This window comes from Coregonus lavaretus (assembly GCF_964263955.1).
Source record: "Coregonus lavaretus genome assembly, chromosome: 8".
NCBI lineage: Eukaryota > Metazoa > Chordata > Actinopteri > Salmoniformes > Salmonidae > Coregonus > Coregonus lavaretus.
Genome location: NC_139995.1, coordinates 33,375,370 through 33,393,619, shown reverse-complemented (window position 1 = coordinate 33,393,619; position 18,250 = coordinate 33,375,370). Strand labels below are relative to the sequence as shown.

At 43.1% G+C, this 18,250-nt stretch overlaps 1 protein-coding gene across 2 annotated transcripts in view; it reads left to right on the top strand.

Annotated features, from left to right (window-relative positions):
* The first annotated feature begins 171 nt into the window (after positions 1 to 171).
* LOC311133232 (exportin-2) overlaps positions 172 to 18,250 on the top strand; it is a 33,825-nt gene continuing 15,746 nt past the window's right edge. The window contains exons 1-23 of one of the 2 annotated variants that reach the window (XM_084166718.1): positions 172 to 281; positions 1,453 to 1,492; positions 1,768 to 1,858; positions 2,002 to 2,144; positions 2,261 to 2,362; positions 2,574 to 2,719; positions 2,831 to 2,921; positions 3,061 to 3,168; positions 3,291 to 3,383; positions 3,490 to 3,657; positions 3,750 to 3,879; positions 4,016 to 4,081; positions 4,184 to 4,386; positions 4,504 to 4,588; positions 4,700 to 4,761; positions 4,895 to 5,031; positions 5,108 to 5,211; positions 5,435 to 5,532; positions 5,646 to 5,796; positions 8,739 to 8,947; positions 9,109 to 9,206; positions 9,351 to 9,436; positions 9,618 to 9,699. In XM_084166718.1, the coding sequence (XP_084022844.1) occupies positions 1,774 to 1,858; positions 2,002 to 2,144; positions 2,261 to 2,362; positions 2,574 to 2,719; positions 2,831 to 2,921; positions 3,061 to 3,168; positions 3,291 to 3,383; positions 3,490 to 3,657; positions 3,750 to 3,879; positions 4,016 to 4,081; positions 4,184 to 4,386; positions 4,504 to 4,588; positions 4,700 to 4,761; positions 4,895 to 5,031; positions 5,108 to 5,211; positions 5,435 to 5,532; positions 5,646 to 5,796; positions 8,739 to 8,947; positions 9,109 to 9,206; positions 9,351 to 9,436; positions 9,618 to 9,699 (2,447 nt within the window). In that variant the 5' untranslated portion in view covers positions 172 to 281; positions 1,453 to 1,492; positions 1,768 to 1,773. The remainder of the gene's footprint in view (positions 282 to 1,452; positions 1,493 to 1,767; positions 1,859 to 2,001; positions 2,145 to 2,260; positions 2,363 to 2,573; positions 2,720 to 2,830; positions 2,922 to 3,060; positions 3,169 to 3,290; positions 3,384 to 3,489; positions 3,658 to 3,749; positions 3,880 to 4,015; positions 4,082 to 4,183; positions 4,387 to 4,503; positions 4,589 to 4,699; positions 4,762 to 4,894; positions 5,032 to 5,107; positions 5,212 to 5,434; positions 5,533 to 5,645; positions 5,797 to 8,738; positions 8,948 to 9,108; positions 9,207 to 9,350; positions 9,437 to 9,617; positions 9,700 to 18,250) is intronic. The other variant, XM_084166719.1, reaches the window with a different exon arrangement.

Here is an 18,250-nt window from a genome sequence, read left to right as displayed (position 1 = left end):
TATGATGGAAGGTGATTTGTAGATCAGTCAGTAGGCATTCGCCTGCAATGTCGAACAAGCCCAATGACTCGGTGAACACACTTGATCAATCAATAACATGGCCAATGCCATCCACTTCTTTTCAAGTGCGCAGGGGCGTGTCTAGCGTGGTTTTCCAAACTTCTTTTGCGCACGCCCAGTACAGAGACGGCGCAGTGGTTTGAGATTTTTGAAAGCCAGCTAGTCAGGCAGCAGCGAATCACAGCACACACGCCGGTTGAGACAACAAAAGGCAAGAGAAGGTATGCGAACTCTTTGTAATCTCATCGCTCTATCAAATTATACATATTAATGTACATTGTTGGCTGGTTTGTAGAAAGATGGAAAACTGCGGTGGCCATTTCTAATCTGCCCATCGTGGATAATTTAGCTACTAGCTAAGAAGTTAAGTAGCTAACTAGCATTAGCAAGCGAGCTAAATGGCTAGCTAGTTTCTTGCAGAACATTCACAGATAGTACTCACCCCTTATTCATTGTATTTCACAGATAGTACTCACCCCTCATTCATTGTACTATCTGTGAAATACAATGAATGAGGGGTGACTATTCACAGGAATGTCCCTGTATTGATGTGTAATATTATTATTATTGTTGCAATAAAAAAAAAAGAGGGCAGAGTTATAAAAAAATATTTGGAACAGTGCCACACTGCGTTGCGAGTACACTGTACAGAATAGGTTTATAAAAATGTTTTTTGACAGGAAAGGCTGTCTGGCCTAATTAGCTAATTCGCCCAAATTTAACACACAAATGAGATACTAACGCGCAAGAAGATGTTCTAAGTTAGCCTGAATGACAGCCATGCCATGGCTAGTACTGCTGGCCTACCAGACAGCCATGGCTACCTTAGCCTGCTACTAGTTAGCTAGTTTGGTAGCTAGTTACTTAGCTAACTTGCGCAGTCATTCAGTTACACTACTCAGTAGCTACGTTTATGTCATTGAAACTAGTGTTGGATAGTTTTAGATGTATGCAACCTATCCTACAGTTGTTCTAAACTAGTGAAAGTTAAGTATTTTGAATGAGCATCATCACCATGCCAGAGTACCATGCTAACATTGCTAGCTAGTGGCTAACTGCAGCCCCCAAGTCCCGCCCCAGATTTACTGTGATTGGGTAAAGTGTCTGACCTCTGGAAAATAACGAATTCCATTGGAGCACAAAGAGGATGCAAGTCTAGCTCGCTTGACCTACTCATAAATTGATTGGCTGAATATAACTATCTTTGCCTCAGTTGTCTTCATCGTGCTGTGAAATATTAGTGGGTAGGTGTGAAGTTACTGTGCATAATTAGAAAGTGGGTAGCTTTCTAATTATTCATAATGCCCAGTCATTTATAATGACCAGTCATTATGAATGACAATCAGCAGCTGTATCATTTTCTAAATATAACTTTTCCTCATCTGCTTGTAGCTAAGACAATCATTCACACCTGCACTGTTGGAGCTCAGAGGTTAAGTATTCCACTGTACACTGCAACTACATCTGCGACCCTGTGCATGTGTCTAAATAAAAGTTGTATCTAGTCATTTACGTCATTTAGCAGATGCTCTTATCCAGAGCGACTTACAAATTGGTGCATTTAACTTATGATAGCCAGTGGGGGAGGTGGGGTAGAAGGATTACTTTTATACTATTCTAGGTATTCCTTAAAGAGGTAGGTTAGTAATCAGCTAGTTGAGACCACAACTACTATGTCTAATGTAATTATTATGACTATCTTTCTAGGGCACCATGGAGCTGAATGATGGAAACCTTCAGACCCTCACAGAATTTATGCGCAAAACTCTGGACCCGGATCCATCCGTCAGACGTCCAGGTATGGGAGCTCAGAGTAGAATGCATCTTCATTTAAAACACTCATGCACTGATCAGTCATAGTATAAATGTACATACTTTGGGCATTATGTACAATTGCCCAGTGCTTGACTGGAATGTTCTTATTTCCCTAATTTCTTCCAGCTGAAAAGTTTCTTGAGTCAGTTGAAGGGAACCATAACTACCCAATATTGCTGCTTACATTGTTGGAGAAATCCCAAGACAACGTGATCCGTGTGTGTGCAGCTGTCACCTTCAAAAACTACATCAAGAGGAACTGGCGCATAGTAAGTTAGTGGTTGCCTGAATATTTAAACAAATCAAAGTGTTATGAGTTGTGCAAGTATTGTTGGCCCAACGTTGGCATGACACGTCTTACTTTGTATCCTAATGTTGCTTTCAGATTGAAGATGAACCAAACAAAATCTCAGATCCCGACCGAACCACTATCAAGGCCAACATTGTAAATTTGATGTTGAGCAGCCCTGAACAGATTCAGAAACAGGTATGTCTGCACAAGAGGCAATACCTGTTACCTGCTCGTCTACTGTACATCAGTCAGTGAGCTGGTGCTGGTTTGAAGTACTTTCATAGGAGGTTCTTGGAATCCATCTACATGAGTTCACAATCCTTTAGGATAATCCCTGTACACAATAAAAAAGGGCGATTTGTAGAGATGGATTAGTTTTACTGTAGTGTTTACTGTTCTTCTACAGTTGAGTGATGCCATCAGCATCATCGGCAGAGAGGACTTCCCTATGAAGTGGCCGGACCTCTTGACAGAGATGGTGACCCGCTTCCAGAGCGGAGACTTCCACATCATCAACGGAGTGCTCCGAACCGCACACTCACTTTTCAAGAGGTAAACCACCATGGGCATAACACTTGGTCCTCTAATGATAGGTGTCATAGTGAATTATGTCTTTGTGGTTTAGTTTTTAAAGATGTTCACACTGATCATCTGTTTACCCAGGTATCGACATGAGTTTAAGTCGAACGAGCTGTGGCTGGAGATTAAACTGGTGTTGGACACGTTTGCGAATCCGCTGACTGAACTCTTCAAGGTTATTGTTTACAGAGTTAATCAACTCTAACAATTTAAATGTATTTCAAGTAAAAACAACATAGTTCTTGAAATTGGTGCTGCCCATCGCTTGCTTTTAGTTTGTAGGACCTGCTATTCATGTCTATTGTTTCTGTCAGGCCACCATTGAGCTGTGTCAGACCCATGCGATGGACATCAACGCTTTGAAGATCCTCTTCTCGTCCCTTACTCTGATTTCAAAGCTCTTCTACAGTCTCAACTTCCAGGTGCGCCCCCCACCTACCTATGATCTGCTTCATGCCCACAAGGACATGCTGCATTTTAATGTGCTGCTTTTTCACTGGAGTAAAAAGTAATCTTATTCTTCCATCTTTCTCTGCTTTCACAGGACCTTCCTGAGTTTTTTGAGGACAACATGGAGACCTGGATGTCTAATTTCCATAACTTGTTGACCTTGGATAACAAGCTACTACAAACAGATGTGGGTGGACTTGGTGATTTTATAAGCACTTTCACTGTAAGATGTTCAAGTTGTTAATGCATCAGTTGATTCAACCTTTGATAATCTTGTATTTTCCACCCAACAGGATGAAGAGGAGGCAGGTCTTCTGGAGCTGCTAAAATCTCAGATCTGTGACAACGCTGCTCTTTACGCCCAGAAGTACGATGAAGAGTTCCAGCCTTACCTGCCTCGGTTTGTCACCGCTATCTGGAACCTGCTGGTCTCCACTGGCCAGGAGGTCAAGTATGACCTGGTGAGACTGCTGATGATAAATTCATGTACCTTATCAATAGATCATGTGGACCGCCTGCTAACACCTTTGCTCCTTTTTGGTTTGTGACATAGCTTGTGAGCAATGCTATTCAGTTTCTGGCATCTGTGTGTGAAAGGCCCCACTACAAGCATCTGTTTGAGGACCAGAACACACTCACCAGCATCTGTGAGAAGGTCATTGTGCCCAACATGGAGTTCAGAAGTGAGTCGAGACTGAAATGGTATCTTGGGGATGAATGGGTACATGACCATATTGTTTCTGCTCTGCCATTGTACTTTAACGGCAGCGATCTGCAAAATGGTCTCTGATACCGATGCATAGATTTCTCTGGTTCCAGGTGCTGATGAGGAGGCCTTTGAAGATAACTCTGAAGAATACATCCGAAGAGATCTTGAAGGATCAGGTAATAACCCAACCATTTTAAACTCATCAATGAGACAAATTGAGCTGGAGGATTGTTTAAGCATACGGTTGTTGACCCCTCTGTTCTGTGTCCTCCCTGCAGACATAGACACTCGGCGCAGGGCTGCCTGTGACTTGGTGAGAGGCCTGTGTAAGTTCTTTGAGGGCCCGGTCACAGCCATCTTCTCTGGCTATGTGAACTCCATGCTTGGGGAGTATGCCAAGAACCCAGGCGTAAACTGGAAGCACAAAGACGCTGCCATCTACCTGGTCACATCTCTGGCCTCTAAAGCCCAGACAGCAAAGGTATGGTGATAATTCCTTTCGTATTTGGGTGTGTGTAACATTGCTGGATTATAAAAATTATTGCAGTAGACATTGAGCAACTGACATTGAGTCATGTAAAATGTGTGTCTTTTTAAGCATGGTATCACGCAAGCTAACGAGTTGGTGAACCTCACAGAATTCTTTGTGAACCACATTCTCACAGACCTCAAATCCCAAAATGGTAAATACAAAGTTTAACTGATAAACAAATGATTAATGAATTCATGATCACAGCTGTGGATTGCTTTATATCTGTACTTTTATCAAACATGTTTACTCTGTTCTATTCTAGTCAATGAGTTTCCAGTGTTGAAGGCTGATGCCATCAAATACGTCATGATCTTCAGGAGTCAGGTTTGATTTTGTTTTTAGGGTTTTTCTTTGAAAATTCACTGTCATGAGTTCAGCCCATTTACTAAGGGTTGAAGTCAACACTTAGAGGGGCCTGTGAATAACCAGTCCTCCTTTGTCCCCTCTTGCCTTCCAGCTGCCCAAAGAGCAGCTGTTGCAGGCTGTCCCTCTGCTGGTGGCCCACCTGCAGGCAGAGAGCACAGTGGAGCACACCTACGCTGCCCATGCCCTGGAGAGACTCTTTACCATGAGGGGCCCCAACAACTCCACACTGTGAGTAGTAACCCAGCTACATAAAGATAATCAACTATAGACTTAATCTTATCCAACACCACACAATTTGTTTCAGTATCACTCCTACAGAGATGGCTCCCTTCACGGAACAGCTGCTCAACAACCTGTTCAAAGCCCTGGCTCTGCCTGGCTCCTCAGAGAACGAATATATCATGAAAGGTACGGGAGTTTGAGGGTTAACTGCTCTGCTAATAACTTATATGGCTTTAATGATTAACTATCCTTTTGCGGATAGTATAACTACCCTAGGATAACTATCCTTTTGTGGTGACATGAGGTTGCGGAGGACCTCGTCACTTTCTTAAGGTTTTGTGGCCAATATTCTTTTTAGAGTGTACTGATCCTTGTTTCCTACCCTGACATCTCCTTCATTCTCTTCCAGCCATCATGCGCAGTTTTTCCCTCCTGCAGGAGGCCATTGTTCCTTACATCCCCACACTGATTGGCCAGCTCACTCACAAGCTCCTTCTGGTCAGCAAGGTAGGTCACACCCTCATCTCTTGTCTGTGCTGCGGTGGATACATACACACATGAGCTGACTTGCATTGTGGCCAAGTGGCAGCTGTATTTACCTGTATCATTATTTATTTCAGAACCCCAGCAAACCTCACTTTAACCACTACCTGTTTGAGTCCCTGTGCCTGTCTATCCGGATCACCTGCAAGGCCAACCCAACCACTGTGGGCAGCTTCGAGGAGGCCCTTTTCCCAGTCTTCACTGAGATCCTACAGAATGACGTACAGGGTATGTGACTTTATCCTAGAAAGCAGCAGGTTACAGCAGTCCTTGTTAAGCATAATATGCCCATCTTACTAGAACAGGCCTAGGAAAGTGAGTGGAAGGTGAATGTCCTTGATTTTGATTTATTAGGATCCCAATTAGCCGATGCCAATGGCGACAGCTAGTCTTACTGGGATCCGACACATAACGAAAAATACATTACAGACAAAATACTTTAAAATGTACATACATTTCAAAACATTGACATGTAGTGTGTGTGTGCATCTATCAGTTACATATATATATGTCAGTACATACACACAAGTAGGTCACATGGGGGAGAGGTGTTGTGCCTTGGTGTTGCTATATTTGTTTTTTGAAACCAGGTATGGTAACTAGGTCTTTCTTTGCAGCACTTGACCATATGACTGGACAATAATCAAGATAAGATAAAACTAGAGCCTGCAGGACTTGCTTTGTGTTGTTAAAAAAGCACAGCATATCTTTATTACGTACAGACCTCTCCCCATCTTTACAACCATTGAATCTATATGTTTTGACCATGACAGTTTACAATCTAAGGTAACACCAAGTCATTTAGTCTCCTCAACTTGTTCAACAGCCACACAATTCATTACCACATTCAGCTGAGGTCTACAACTTAGGGAATGATTTGTACCAAATACAATGTTCTTAGTTTTAGAGATGTTCAGGACCATTTTATTACTGGCCACCTATTTGAAAAGACTGCAACTATTTAAGGGTTTCAGTGACTTCATTAGTTGTGGTTGCTGATGCGTATATGGTTGAATCATCAGAATACATGGACACGCATGCCTTCTTTAATGCCAGGGGCAGGTCATTGGTAAAAATAGAAAAGAGTAGAGGGCCTAGAGAGCTGCCCTGCGGTACACCACACTTGACATGTTTGACATTAGAGAAGCTTCCATTAAAGAAAACCCTTTGAGTTCTATTAGATAGCTCTGAATCCACGATATGGCAGCGGTTGAAAAGCCATACCGCATATGTTTTCTCAACCGGTTATGGTCAATAATATCAAAGGCTTCACTGAAATCTAACATTACAGCTACCACAATCTTATCAATTTCCTTCAACCAATCATCAGTAATTTGTCAGTGCAGTACATGTTGAGTGCCCTTCTCTATAAGCATGCTAAAAGTCTGTTGCTATATCTCTGTAAACAAATTAACATTGGATTTGGTCAAACACCATCTTTTCCGACAGTTTGCTAAGAGCTGGCAGCAAGTTGATAGATCTGCTGTTAGAACCAGTAAAGGCCGCTTTACCTCCAGGCCTGAGGACAAAGACTTTCCTCTAGGCTCAGATTAAAGATATGACAGATAGGTGTGGCTATAGGTAAGAGTGGCCATCCTCGGGTGTTTTTATCTAAGCTGTCAATGCCAGGAGGTTTGTCATTATTGATCGATAACAATAATTTTTCCACCTCTCCCACACTAACTTTACAAAATTCTAATTGGCAATGCTTTTTTTTCATTATTAGTTTTTTTATGCATGAGTATGATGGCTCACTGTTCGTTGTTGGCATTTCCTGCCTAAGTTTGCCCACTTTCCCAATGAAGTAACCATTAAAATAATTGGCAACATCAAATGGTTTTGTGATGAATAAGCCATCTGATTTGATGAAAGATGGAGTTGAATTTCTGCCCATAATTTCATTTAAAGTACTCAAGTTTTTTTTGTTCAGTTTAGTCACATTTCTCAATTTGCAGTAAGCCAGCCAGTCAGATGTGCAGCCAGACTTATTAGCCACTCCTTTTGCCCCATCTCTTTCAACCATACAGTTTTTCAATTCCTCATCAATCCATGGAGTAGTCAGTTTCTTAACAGGTGCATGTTTATCAATAATTGGAAGAAGCTCTTTCCAGAACAGCTACCTTGTCCTTGAACCTCAGGCCCGATAGTGGTCAAGTTCCTGTCACCTGGGCCGGTGGTGGGTTTTCCAGTCCTGTGGGCACACTCCACCTCAATCTTCCTGTGGTCCATCTTCACTTTCTCCGAGATCATTTCCCTCACTTTTTCGTCAGACTCCGTCCAGGTCTCGTGGAGATTCTGCAATTCCGTCCACAGCAATGTTCCGCCTTAATTGTCCCTCGAGAATCTGATTTCTCCATCATTGTTATCATGGATTCACATACAGAACTGATGTCCTCTCAATGAGTTACAGATTGCTGTCATCTTGCTGTTCTTTTGTTTAAACTCATCAAACTGACCCTGGGAGAACTGCAAACTGTTCTTCAGGTCCTGGACCTCTCTGGTCAGGTCCATTCTTTTATTAGTTGACTCCACCAGTATTTGTACAAAACACTTGAAGCTATTTTCTTGTAACAACTACTTGTAGAACTATTTTTGTTCGTTAAAAAAAAATCCTTCACTTGTGATGGACACCACTGTCCTCAACGATACTCCCGCCGGCTTTGGTCTTTGTCATGGTAGCAACGTAGGTTATGCTGTTACTCCTCGCAGTTCCAGACAGGGCAGGTCGCAGGGAAGCTTGAAAACAGCGGGGAACTAGACAGCCACAAGCCTGGGACAATCTGCGGTCCCAGCCACGGGCTGCGTTCAAGCCCTCAAGATAACCCTGCTAGCTTGACAGGCAGCTAGGCTAGCTACTACGCCAAACAGGTCCCAGCAACTGATGCCAAACGTGTTTCGGGATCCAAACTCAAAAGGTAGCTAACCAAACATTTTCAATAGACTTTCAAAACGTTCCAAAACAACAAACCGAGCTCTCCCTCGTTCAACAGGAAGTGGGGTGCTTCCAGGTTGAAACAAGGTTAAAACAAGCATTACAACATCACCTCTTCTGAAGGGGTTGTGGAGCCATCCTCTGAATTGCATGTATGCAAGCTTGTTGACGAGCTCAAATGTTGGCAAACTACACATTGCCCTTCTTACATCAACTTTCCCCCTTCCTGTTGTTGCAGAGTTTGTGCCCTACGTGTTCCAAGTGATGTCTCTGCTGCTGGAGATCCACACCAGCTCCATCCCCAACTCCTACATGGCCCTGTTCCCCCACCTGCTGCAGCCCGTGCTGTGGGAACGCACTGGCAACATCCCTCCTCTGGTGCGCCTGCTTCAGGCCTACCTGGAGAAGGGGGCTGCCACCATAGCCAGCTCTGCCGCTGACAAAATAGTGAGTAACATCTGGGGGCATGTTGGTGGTAAGGGGACTTTTACTGTAATAAGAGGACTCTTACTTTACATAATATTCTGTAACCTACCCATCTTAGTTTAACTGAGGCATGCAATTGGTTAGTTGTGATAATCTGACGTTAAACTGCTCTCCCTGTTCAGCCTGGTCTGCTAGGAGTCTTCCAGAAGCTCATTGCCTCCAAGGCCAATGACCACCAAGGTTTCTACCTGATGAACAGCATCATAGAGCACATGCCCACGTGAGTCAACCACCTCCACCTGTCTATCTGATAACTGTATCCTCACTGTATTGTCGACTTTGTATGTAATTGACATGGCAGTTGTATCATGAGTTGTCTCCCTAGCGCTCATTCTCTCTCTCTCGCTCTCTCGCTCTCTCTCAGGGAGTCCATTGTTCAGTACAGGAAACAGATTTTCATTCTGCTCTTCCAGAGACTGCAGAGCTCCAAAACGACCAAGTTCATCAAGAGTGAGTACAGCTTAAAACTTTTTTAAAAGTACCATTTCAAACTGAACCCACATCCTCTTGGTCTTTGTCATGCTATCACAACAAATGTGTCTGGTTGTATTAGCCTAGTTTTAGAACAAACTCAGTATGGCTCTGATCTCTCCTCAATGCTGCACATTTTCAAAGGCCCTCTTTTCCATAGGTTTCATGGTGTTTATCAATCTGTATGGTGTCAAGTATGGAGCCATTGCTCTGCAGGAGATTTTTGACAGCATACAGCCAAAGTAAGTGTCTCTTGTCAGATTAAATGAGACTATGACCTATGACATGTTTGTTGTCTTTTCCATCATCGATATGTTCATTAGTGTAGCCATAAAGCTGTGTGCAGATGACCTACTTGCATTGATCTGCTCGCTGAACACAAGTCAATCAGTTTTCCCTTTTGTTTTTAAAGGCCAACCATAACATCTTACTGAATACACACACTTTCAGATATATACACTGCTCAAAAAAATTAAGGGAACACTAAAATAACACATCCTAGATCTGAATGAAATAAATAATCTTATTAAATACTTTTTTCTTTACATAGTTGAATGTGCTGACAACAAAATCACACAAAAATTATCAATGGAAATCAAATGTATCAACCCATGGAGGTCTGGATTTGGAGTCACCCTCAAAATTAAAGTGGAAAACCACACTACAGGCTGATCCAACTTTGATGTAATGTCCTTAAAACAAGTCAAAATGAGGCTCAGTAGTGTGTGTGGCCTCCACGTGCCTGTATGACCTCCCTACAACGCCTGGGCATGCTCCTGATGAGGTGGCGGATGGTCTCCTGAGGGATCTCCTCCCAGACCTGGACTAAAGCATCCGCCAACTCCTGGACAGTCTGTGGTGCAACGTGGCGTTGGTGGATGGAGCGAGACATGATGTGCTCAATTGGATTCAGGTCTGGGGAACGGGCGGGCCAGTCCATAGCATCAATGCCTTCCTCTTGCAGGAACTGCTGACATACTCCAGCCACATGAGGTCTAGCATTGTCTAGCATTAGGAGGAACCCAGGGCCAACCGCACCAGCATATGGTCTCACAAGGGGTCTGAGGATCTCATCTCGGTACCTAATGGCAGTCAGGCTACCTCTGGCGAGCACATGGAGGGCTGTGCGGCCCCCCAAAGAAATGCCACCCCACACCATGACTGACCCACCGCCAAACCGGTCATGCTGGAGGATGTTGCAGGCAGCAGAACGTTCTCCACGGCGTCTCCAGACTCTGTCACGTCTGTCACGTGCTCAGTGTAAACCTGCTTTCATCTGTGAAGAGCACAGGGCGCCAGTGGCGAATTTGCCAATCTTGGTGTTCTCTGGCAAATGCCAAACGTCCTGCATGGTGTTGGGCTGTAAGCACAACCCCCACCTGTGGACGTCGGGCCCTCATACCACCCTCATGGAGTCTGTTTCTGACCGTTTGAGCAGACACATGCACATTTGTGGCCTGCTGGAGGTCATTTTGCAGTGCTCCTCCTTGCACAAAGAGTGAAAGCACTGCCAGCATTCAAAAGTGACCAAAACATCAGCCAGGAAGCATAGGAACTGAGAAGTGGTCTGTGGTCACCACCTGCAAAACCAGTCCTTTATTGGGGGGTGTCTTGCTAAGTGCCTATAATTTCCACCTGTTGTCTACAGCATGTGAAATTTGTCAATCAGTGTTGCTTCCTAAGTGGACAGTTTGATTTCACAGAAGTGTGATTGACTTGGAGTTACATTGTGTTGTTCAAGTGTTCCCTTTTATTTATTTTTTACATACATACAGTGGGGGGAAAAAAGTATTTAGTCAGCCACCAATTGTGCAAGTTCTCCCACTTAAAAAGATGAGAGAGGCCTGTAATTTTCATCATAGGTACACGTCAACTATGACAGACACAATGAGAAAAAAAATCCAGAAAATCACATTGTAGGATTTTTTATGAATTTATTTGCAAATTATGGTGGAAAATAAGTATTTGGTCAATAACAAAAGTTTCTCAATACTTTGTTATATACCCTTTGTTGGCAATGACACAGGTCAAATGTGTTCTGTAAGTCTTCACAAGGTTTTCACACACTGTTGCTGGTATTTTGGCCCATTCCTCCATGCAGATCTCCTCTAGAGCAGTGATGTTTTGGGGCTGTCGCTGGGCAACACAGACTTTCAACCCCCTCCAAAGATTTTCTATGGGGTTGAGATCTGGAGACTGGCTAGGCCACTCCAGGACCTTGAAATGCTTCTTACGAAGCCACTCCTTCGTTGCCCGGGCGGTGTGTTTGGGATCATTGTCATGCTGAAAGACCCAGCCACGTTTCCATCTTCAATGCCCTTGCTGATGGAAGGAGGTTTTCACTCAATCTCACGATACATGGCCCCATTCATTCTTTCCTTTACACGGATCAGTCGTCCTGGTCCCTTTGCAGAAAAACAGCCCCAAAGCATGATGTTTCCACCCCCATGCTTCACAGTAGGTATGGTGTTCTTTGGATGCAACTCAGCATTCTTTGTCCTCCAAACACGACGAGTTGAGTTTTTACCAAAAAGTTATATTTTGGCTTCATCTGACCATATGACATTCTCCCAATCCTCTTCTGGATCATCCAAATGCACCAGCAAACTTCAGACGGGCCTGGACATGTACTGGCTTAAGCAGGGGGACACGTCTGGCACTGCAGGATTTGAGTCCCTGCCGGCGTAGTGTGTTACTGATGGTAGGCTTTGTTACTTTGGTCCCAGCTCTATGCAGGTCATTCACTAGGTCCCACCGTGTGGTTCTGGGATTTTTGCTCCGTTCTTGTGAACATTTTGACCCCACGGGGTGAGATCTTGCGTGGAGCCCCAGATCGAGGGAGATTATCAGTGGTCTTGTATGTCTTCCATTTCCTAATAATTGCTCCCACAGTTGATTTCTTCAAACCAAGCTGCTTACCTATTGCAGATTCAGTCTTCCCAGCCTGGTGCAGGTCTACAATTTTGTTTCTGGTGTCCTTTGACAGCTCTTTGGTCTTGGCCATAGTGGAGTTTGGAGTGCGACTGTTTGAGGTTGTGGACAGGTGTCTTTTATACTGATAAGTTCAAACAGGTGCCATTAATACAGGTAACGAGTGGAGGACAGAGGAGCCTCTTAAAGAAGAAGATACAGGTCTGTGAGAGCCAGAAATCTTGCTTGTTTGTAGGTGACCAAATACTTATTTTCCACCATAATTTGCAAATAAATTCATTAAATCCTACAATGTGATTTTCTGGATTTCTTTTTCTCAATTTGTCTGTCATAGTTGACATGTACCTATGATGAAAATTACAGGCCTCACTCATCTTTTTAAGTGGGAGAACTTGCACAATTGGTGGCTGACTAAATACTTTTTCCCCCCACTGTACATACATACATACAGTGGGGAGAACAAGTATTTGATACACTGCCGTTTTCCTACTTACAAAGCATGTAGAGGTCTGTAATTTTTTATCATAGGTACACTTCAATTGTGAGAGACAGAATCTAAAACAAAAATCCAGAAAATCACATTATGATTTTTAAGTAATTAATTTGCATTTTATTGTATGACATAAGTATTTGATACATCAGAAAAGCAGAACTTAATATTTGGTACAGAAACCTTTGTTTGCAATTACAGAGATCATACGTTTCCAGTAGGTCTAGACCAGGTTTGCACACACTGCAGCAGGAATTTTGGCCCACTCCTCCATCAAGACCTTCTCCAGATCCTTCAGGTTTCGGGGCTGTCGCTGGGCAATACGGACTTTCAGCTCCCTCCAAAGATTTTCTATTGGGTTCAGGTCTGGAGACTGGTTAGGCCACTCCAGGACCTTGAGATGCTTCTTACGGAGCCACTCCTTAGTTGCCCTGGCTGTGTGTCTCGGGTCGTTGTCATGCTGGAAGACCCAGCCATGACCCATCTTCAATGCTCTTACTGAAGGAAGGAGGTTGTTGGCCAAGATCTCGCGATACATGGCCCCATCCATCCTCCCCTCAATACGGTGCAGTCGTCCTGTCCCCTTTGCAGAAAAGCATCCCCAAAGAATGATGTTTCCACCTCCATGCTTCACGGTTGGGATGATGTTCTTGGGGATGTACTCATCCTTCTTCTTCCTCCAAACACGGCGAGTGGAGTTTAGACCAAAAAGCTCTATTTTTGTCTCATCAGACCACATGACCTTCTCCCATTCCTCCTCTGGATCATCCAGATGGTCATTGGCAAACTTCAGACGGGCCTTGACATGTGCTGGCTTGAGCAGGGGGACCTTGTGTGCGCTGCAGGATTTTAATCCATGACGGCGTAGTGTGTTACTAATGGTTTTCTTTGAGACTGTGGTCCAAACTCTCTTCAGGTCATTGACCAGGACCTGACGTGTAGTTCTGGGCAGATCCCTCACCTTCCTCATGATCATTGATTCCCCACGAGGTGAGATCTTACATGGAGCCCCAGACTGAGGGTGATTGACCGTCATCTTGAACTTCTTCAATTTTCGAATAATTGCGCCAACAGTTGTTGCCTTCTCACCAAGCTGCTTGCCTATTGTCCTGTAGCCCATCCCAGCCTTTTGCAGGTCTACAATTTTATCCCTGATGTCCTTACACAGCTCTCTGGTCTTGGCCATTGTGGAGAGGTTGGAGTCTGTTTGAGTGTGTGGACAGGTGTCTTTTATACAGGTAACGAGTTCAAACAGGTGCAGTCAATACAGGTAATGAGTGGAGAACAGGAGGGCTTCTTAAAGAAAAACTAACAGGTCTGTGAGAGCCGTAATTCTTACTGGTTTGTAGGTGATCAAATACTTATGTCATGCAATAAAATGCAAATTAATTACTTAAAAATCATACAATGTGATTTTCTGGATTTTTATTGTAGATTCAGTCTCTTACAGTTGAAGTGTACCTATGATAAAAATTACAGACCTCTACATGCTTTGTAAGTAGGAAAACCTGCGAAATCGGCAGTGTATCAAATACTTGTTCTCCCCACTGTGTGTGTGTGTATGTGTATGTATATATATATATATATCTACCGTTCAAAAGTTTGGGGTCATTTAGAAATGTCCTTGTTTTCAAAAGAAAATACTTTTTTGTCCATTTAAAATAAGATCAAATTGATCAGAAATACATTGTAGACATTAATGTTGTAAATGGCTATTGTAGCTGGAAACGGCTGATTTTTAATGGAATATCTACATAGGTGTACAGAGGCTCATTATCAGCAACCATCAGTCCTGTGTTCCAATGGCACATTGTGTTTGCTAATCCAAGTTTATCATTTTAAAAGGCTAATTAATCATTAGAAAACCCTTTTGCAATTGTTGGCACAGCTGAAAACTGTTGTGCTGATTTAAAGAAGCAATAAAACGGGCCGCCTTGAGACTAGTTGAGTATCTGGAGCATCAGCAATTGTGGGTTCGATTACAGAATCAAAATGGCCAGAAACAAATAACTTGCTTCTGAAACTTGTCAGTATTCTTGTTTTGAGAAATGAAGGCTATTCCATGCGAGAAATTGCCAAGAAACTGAAGATCTCGTACAACGCTGTGTGCTACTCCCTTCACAGAACAGCGCAAACTAGCTCTAACCAGAGTAGAAAGAGGAGTGGAAGGCCCCTGTGCACAACTGAACAAGAGGACAAATAGTTAGTGTCTAGTTTGAGAAACAGACTCCTCACAGGTCCTCAAATGGCAACTTCATTAAATAGTAGCCGCAAAACACCAGTCTCAACGTCAACAGTGAAGAGGCGACTCCGGGATGCTGACCTTCTAGACAGTTGCAAAGAAAAATCTGTGTCTCAGACTGGCCAATAAAAATAAAAGATTAAGATGGGCAAAAGAACACAGACACTGGACAGAGGAAGATTGGAAAAAAAGTGTTATGGATAGACTAATCGAAGTTTGAGGTGTTCAGATCACAAAGAATAACATTTGTGAGACGCAGACCAAATGAAAAGATGTAGAGTGCTTGATGTCATCTGTCAAGCATGGTGGAGGCAATGTGATGGTCTGGGGGTGCTTTGGTGGTAAAGTGGGAGATTTGTACAGGGTAAAAGGGGTCTTGAAGAAGGAATGCTATCACTCCATTTTGCCACGCCATGCCATACCCTGTGGACGGCGCTTGATTGGAGCCAATTTCCTCCTACAACAGGACAATGACCCAAAGCACAGCTTCAAACTATGCAATAACTATTTAGGGAAGAAGCAGTCAGCTGGTATTCTGTCTATAATGGAGTGGCCAGCACAGTCACCGGATCTCAACCCTATTGAGCTGTTGTGGGAGCAGCTTGACCGTATGGTACTTAAGAAGTGCCCATCAAGCCAATCCAACTTGTGGGAGGTGATTCAGGAAGCATGGGGTGAAATCTCTTCAGATTACCTCAACAAATTGACAACTAGAATGCCAAAGGTCTGCAAGGCTGTAATTGCAGCTAATGGAGGATTCTTTACAAAAGCAAAGTTTGAAGGACAATTATTATTTCAATTAAAAATCATTATTTCTAACCTTGTCAATGACTACATTTCCAATGCATTTTGCTGTATTTCCTATTCAAACTCATTTCATGTATGTTTTCATGGGAAAACAAGGTTAATTTCTAAGTGACCCTGAACTTTTGAATGGTTGTGTATGTGTGTATATATATATATATATATATATATATATACATACATACATACACACACACACACACACACACACACACACACACACACACACACACACACACAGTGGGGAAAAAAAGTATTTAGTCAGCCACCAGTTGTGCAAGTTCTCCCACTTAAAAAGATGAGAGAGGCCTGTAATTTTCATCATAGGTACACGTCAACTATGACAGACAAATTGAGAGAAAAAAATTCAGAAAATCACATTGTAGGATTTTTAATGAATTTATTTGCAAATTATGGTGGAAAATAAGTATTTGGTCACCTACAAACAAGCAAGATTTCTGGCTCTCACAGACTGTAACTTCTTCTTTAAGAGGCTCCTCTGTCCTCCACTCGTTACCTGTATTAATGGCACCTGTTTGAACTTGTTATCAGTATAAAAGACACCTGTCCACAACCTCAAACAGTCACACTCCAAACTCCACTGTGGCCAAGACCAAAGAGCTGTCAAAGGACACCAGAAACAAAATTGTAGACCTGCACCAGGCTGGGAAGACTGAGTCTGCAATAGGTAAGCAGCTTGGTTTGAAGAAATCAACTGTGGGAGCAATTATTAGGAAATGGAAGACATACAAGACCACTGATAATCTCCCTCGATCTGGGGCTCCACGCAAGATCTCACCCCGTGGGGTCAAAATGATTACAAGAACGGTGAGCAAAAATCCCAGAACCACACGGGGGGACCTAGTGAATGACCTGCAGAGAGCTGGGACCAAAGTAACAAAGCCTACCATCAGTAACACACTACGCCGCCAGGGACTCAAATCCTGCAGTGCCAGACGTGTCCCCCTGCTTAAGCCAGTACATGTCCAGGCCCGTCTGAAGTTTGCTAGAGTGCATTTGGATGATCCAGAAGAGGATTGGGAGAATGTCATATGGTCAGATGAAACCAAAATATAACTTTTTGGTGGTAACTCAACTCGTCGTGTTTGGAGGACAAAGAATGATGAGTTGCATCCAAAGAACACCATACCTACTGTGAAGCATGGGGGTGGAAACATCATGCTTTGGGGCTGTTTTTCTGCAAAGGGACCAGGACGACTGATCCGTGTAAAGGAAAGAATGAATGGGGCCATGTATTGTGAGATTTTGAGTGAACCTCCTTCCATCAGCAAGGGCATTGAAGATGAAACGTGGCTGGGTCTTTCAGCATGACAATGATCCCAAACACACCGCCCGGGCAACGAAGGAGTGGCTTCGTAAGAAGCATTTCAAGGTCCTGGAGTGGCCTAGCCAGTCTCCAGATCTCAACCCCATAGAAAATCTTTGGAGGGAGTTGAAAGTCTGTGTTGCCCAGCGACAGCCCCAAAACATCACTGCTCTAGAGGAGATCTGCATGGAGGAATGGGGCAAAATACCAGCAACAGTGTGTGAAAACCTTTGACCTGTGTCATTGCCAACAAAGGGTATATAACAAAGTATTGAGAAACTTTTGTTATTGACCAAATACTTATTTTCCATCATTTGCAAATAAATTCATTAAAAATCCTACAATGTGATTTTCTGGATTTTTTTTCCTCATTTTGTCTGTCATAGTTGACGTGTCCCAATGATGAAAATTACAGGCCTCTCTCATCTTTTTAAGTGGGAGAACTTGCACAATTGGTGGCTGACTAAATACTTTTTTTCCCCACTGTATGTGTGTATATATATATATATATATATATACAGTTGAAGTCAGAAATTTATGTACACCTTTACCCATATACATTTAAACTCAGTTTTTCACAATTCCTGACATTTAATCCTAGTAAAAATTCCATGTCTTAGGTCAGTTAGGATCACCACTTTATTTTAAGAATGTGAAATGTCAGAATAATAGTAGAGAGTGATTTATTTCAGCTTTTATTTCTTTCATCACATTCCCAGTGGGTCAGAAGTTTACATACACCCAATTAGTATTTGGTAGCATTGCCTTTAAATTGTTTAACTTGGGTCAAACGTTTCGGGTAGCCTTCCACAAGCTTCCCACAATAAGTTAGGAGGAATGGGCCAAAATTCACCCGACAGAGCTGGTGTAACTGAGTCAGGTTTGTAGGCCTCCTTGCTCGCACACACTTTTTCAGTTCTGCCCACAAATGTTCTATAGGATTGAGGTCAGGGCTTTGTGATGGCCATTCCAATACCTTGACTTTGTTGTCCTTAAGCC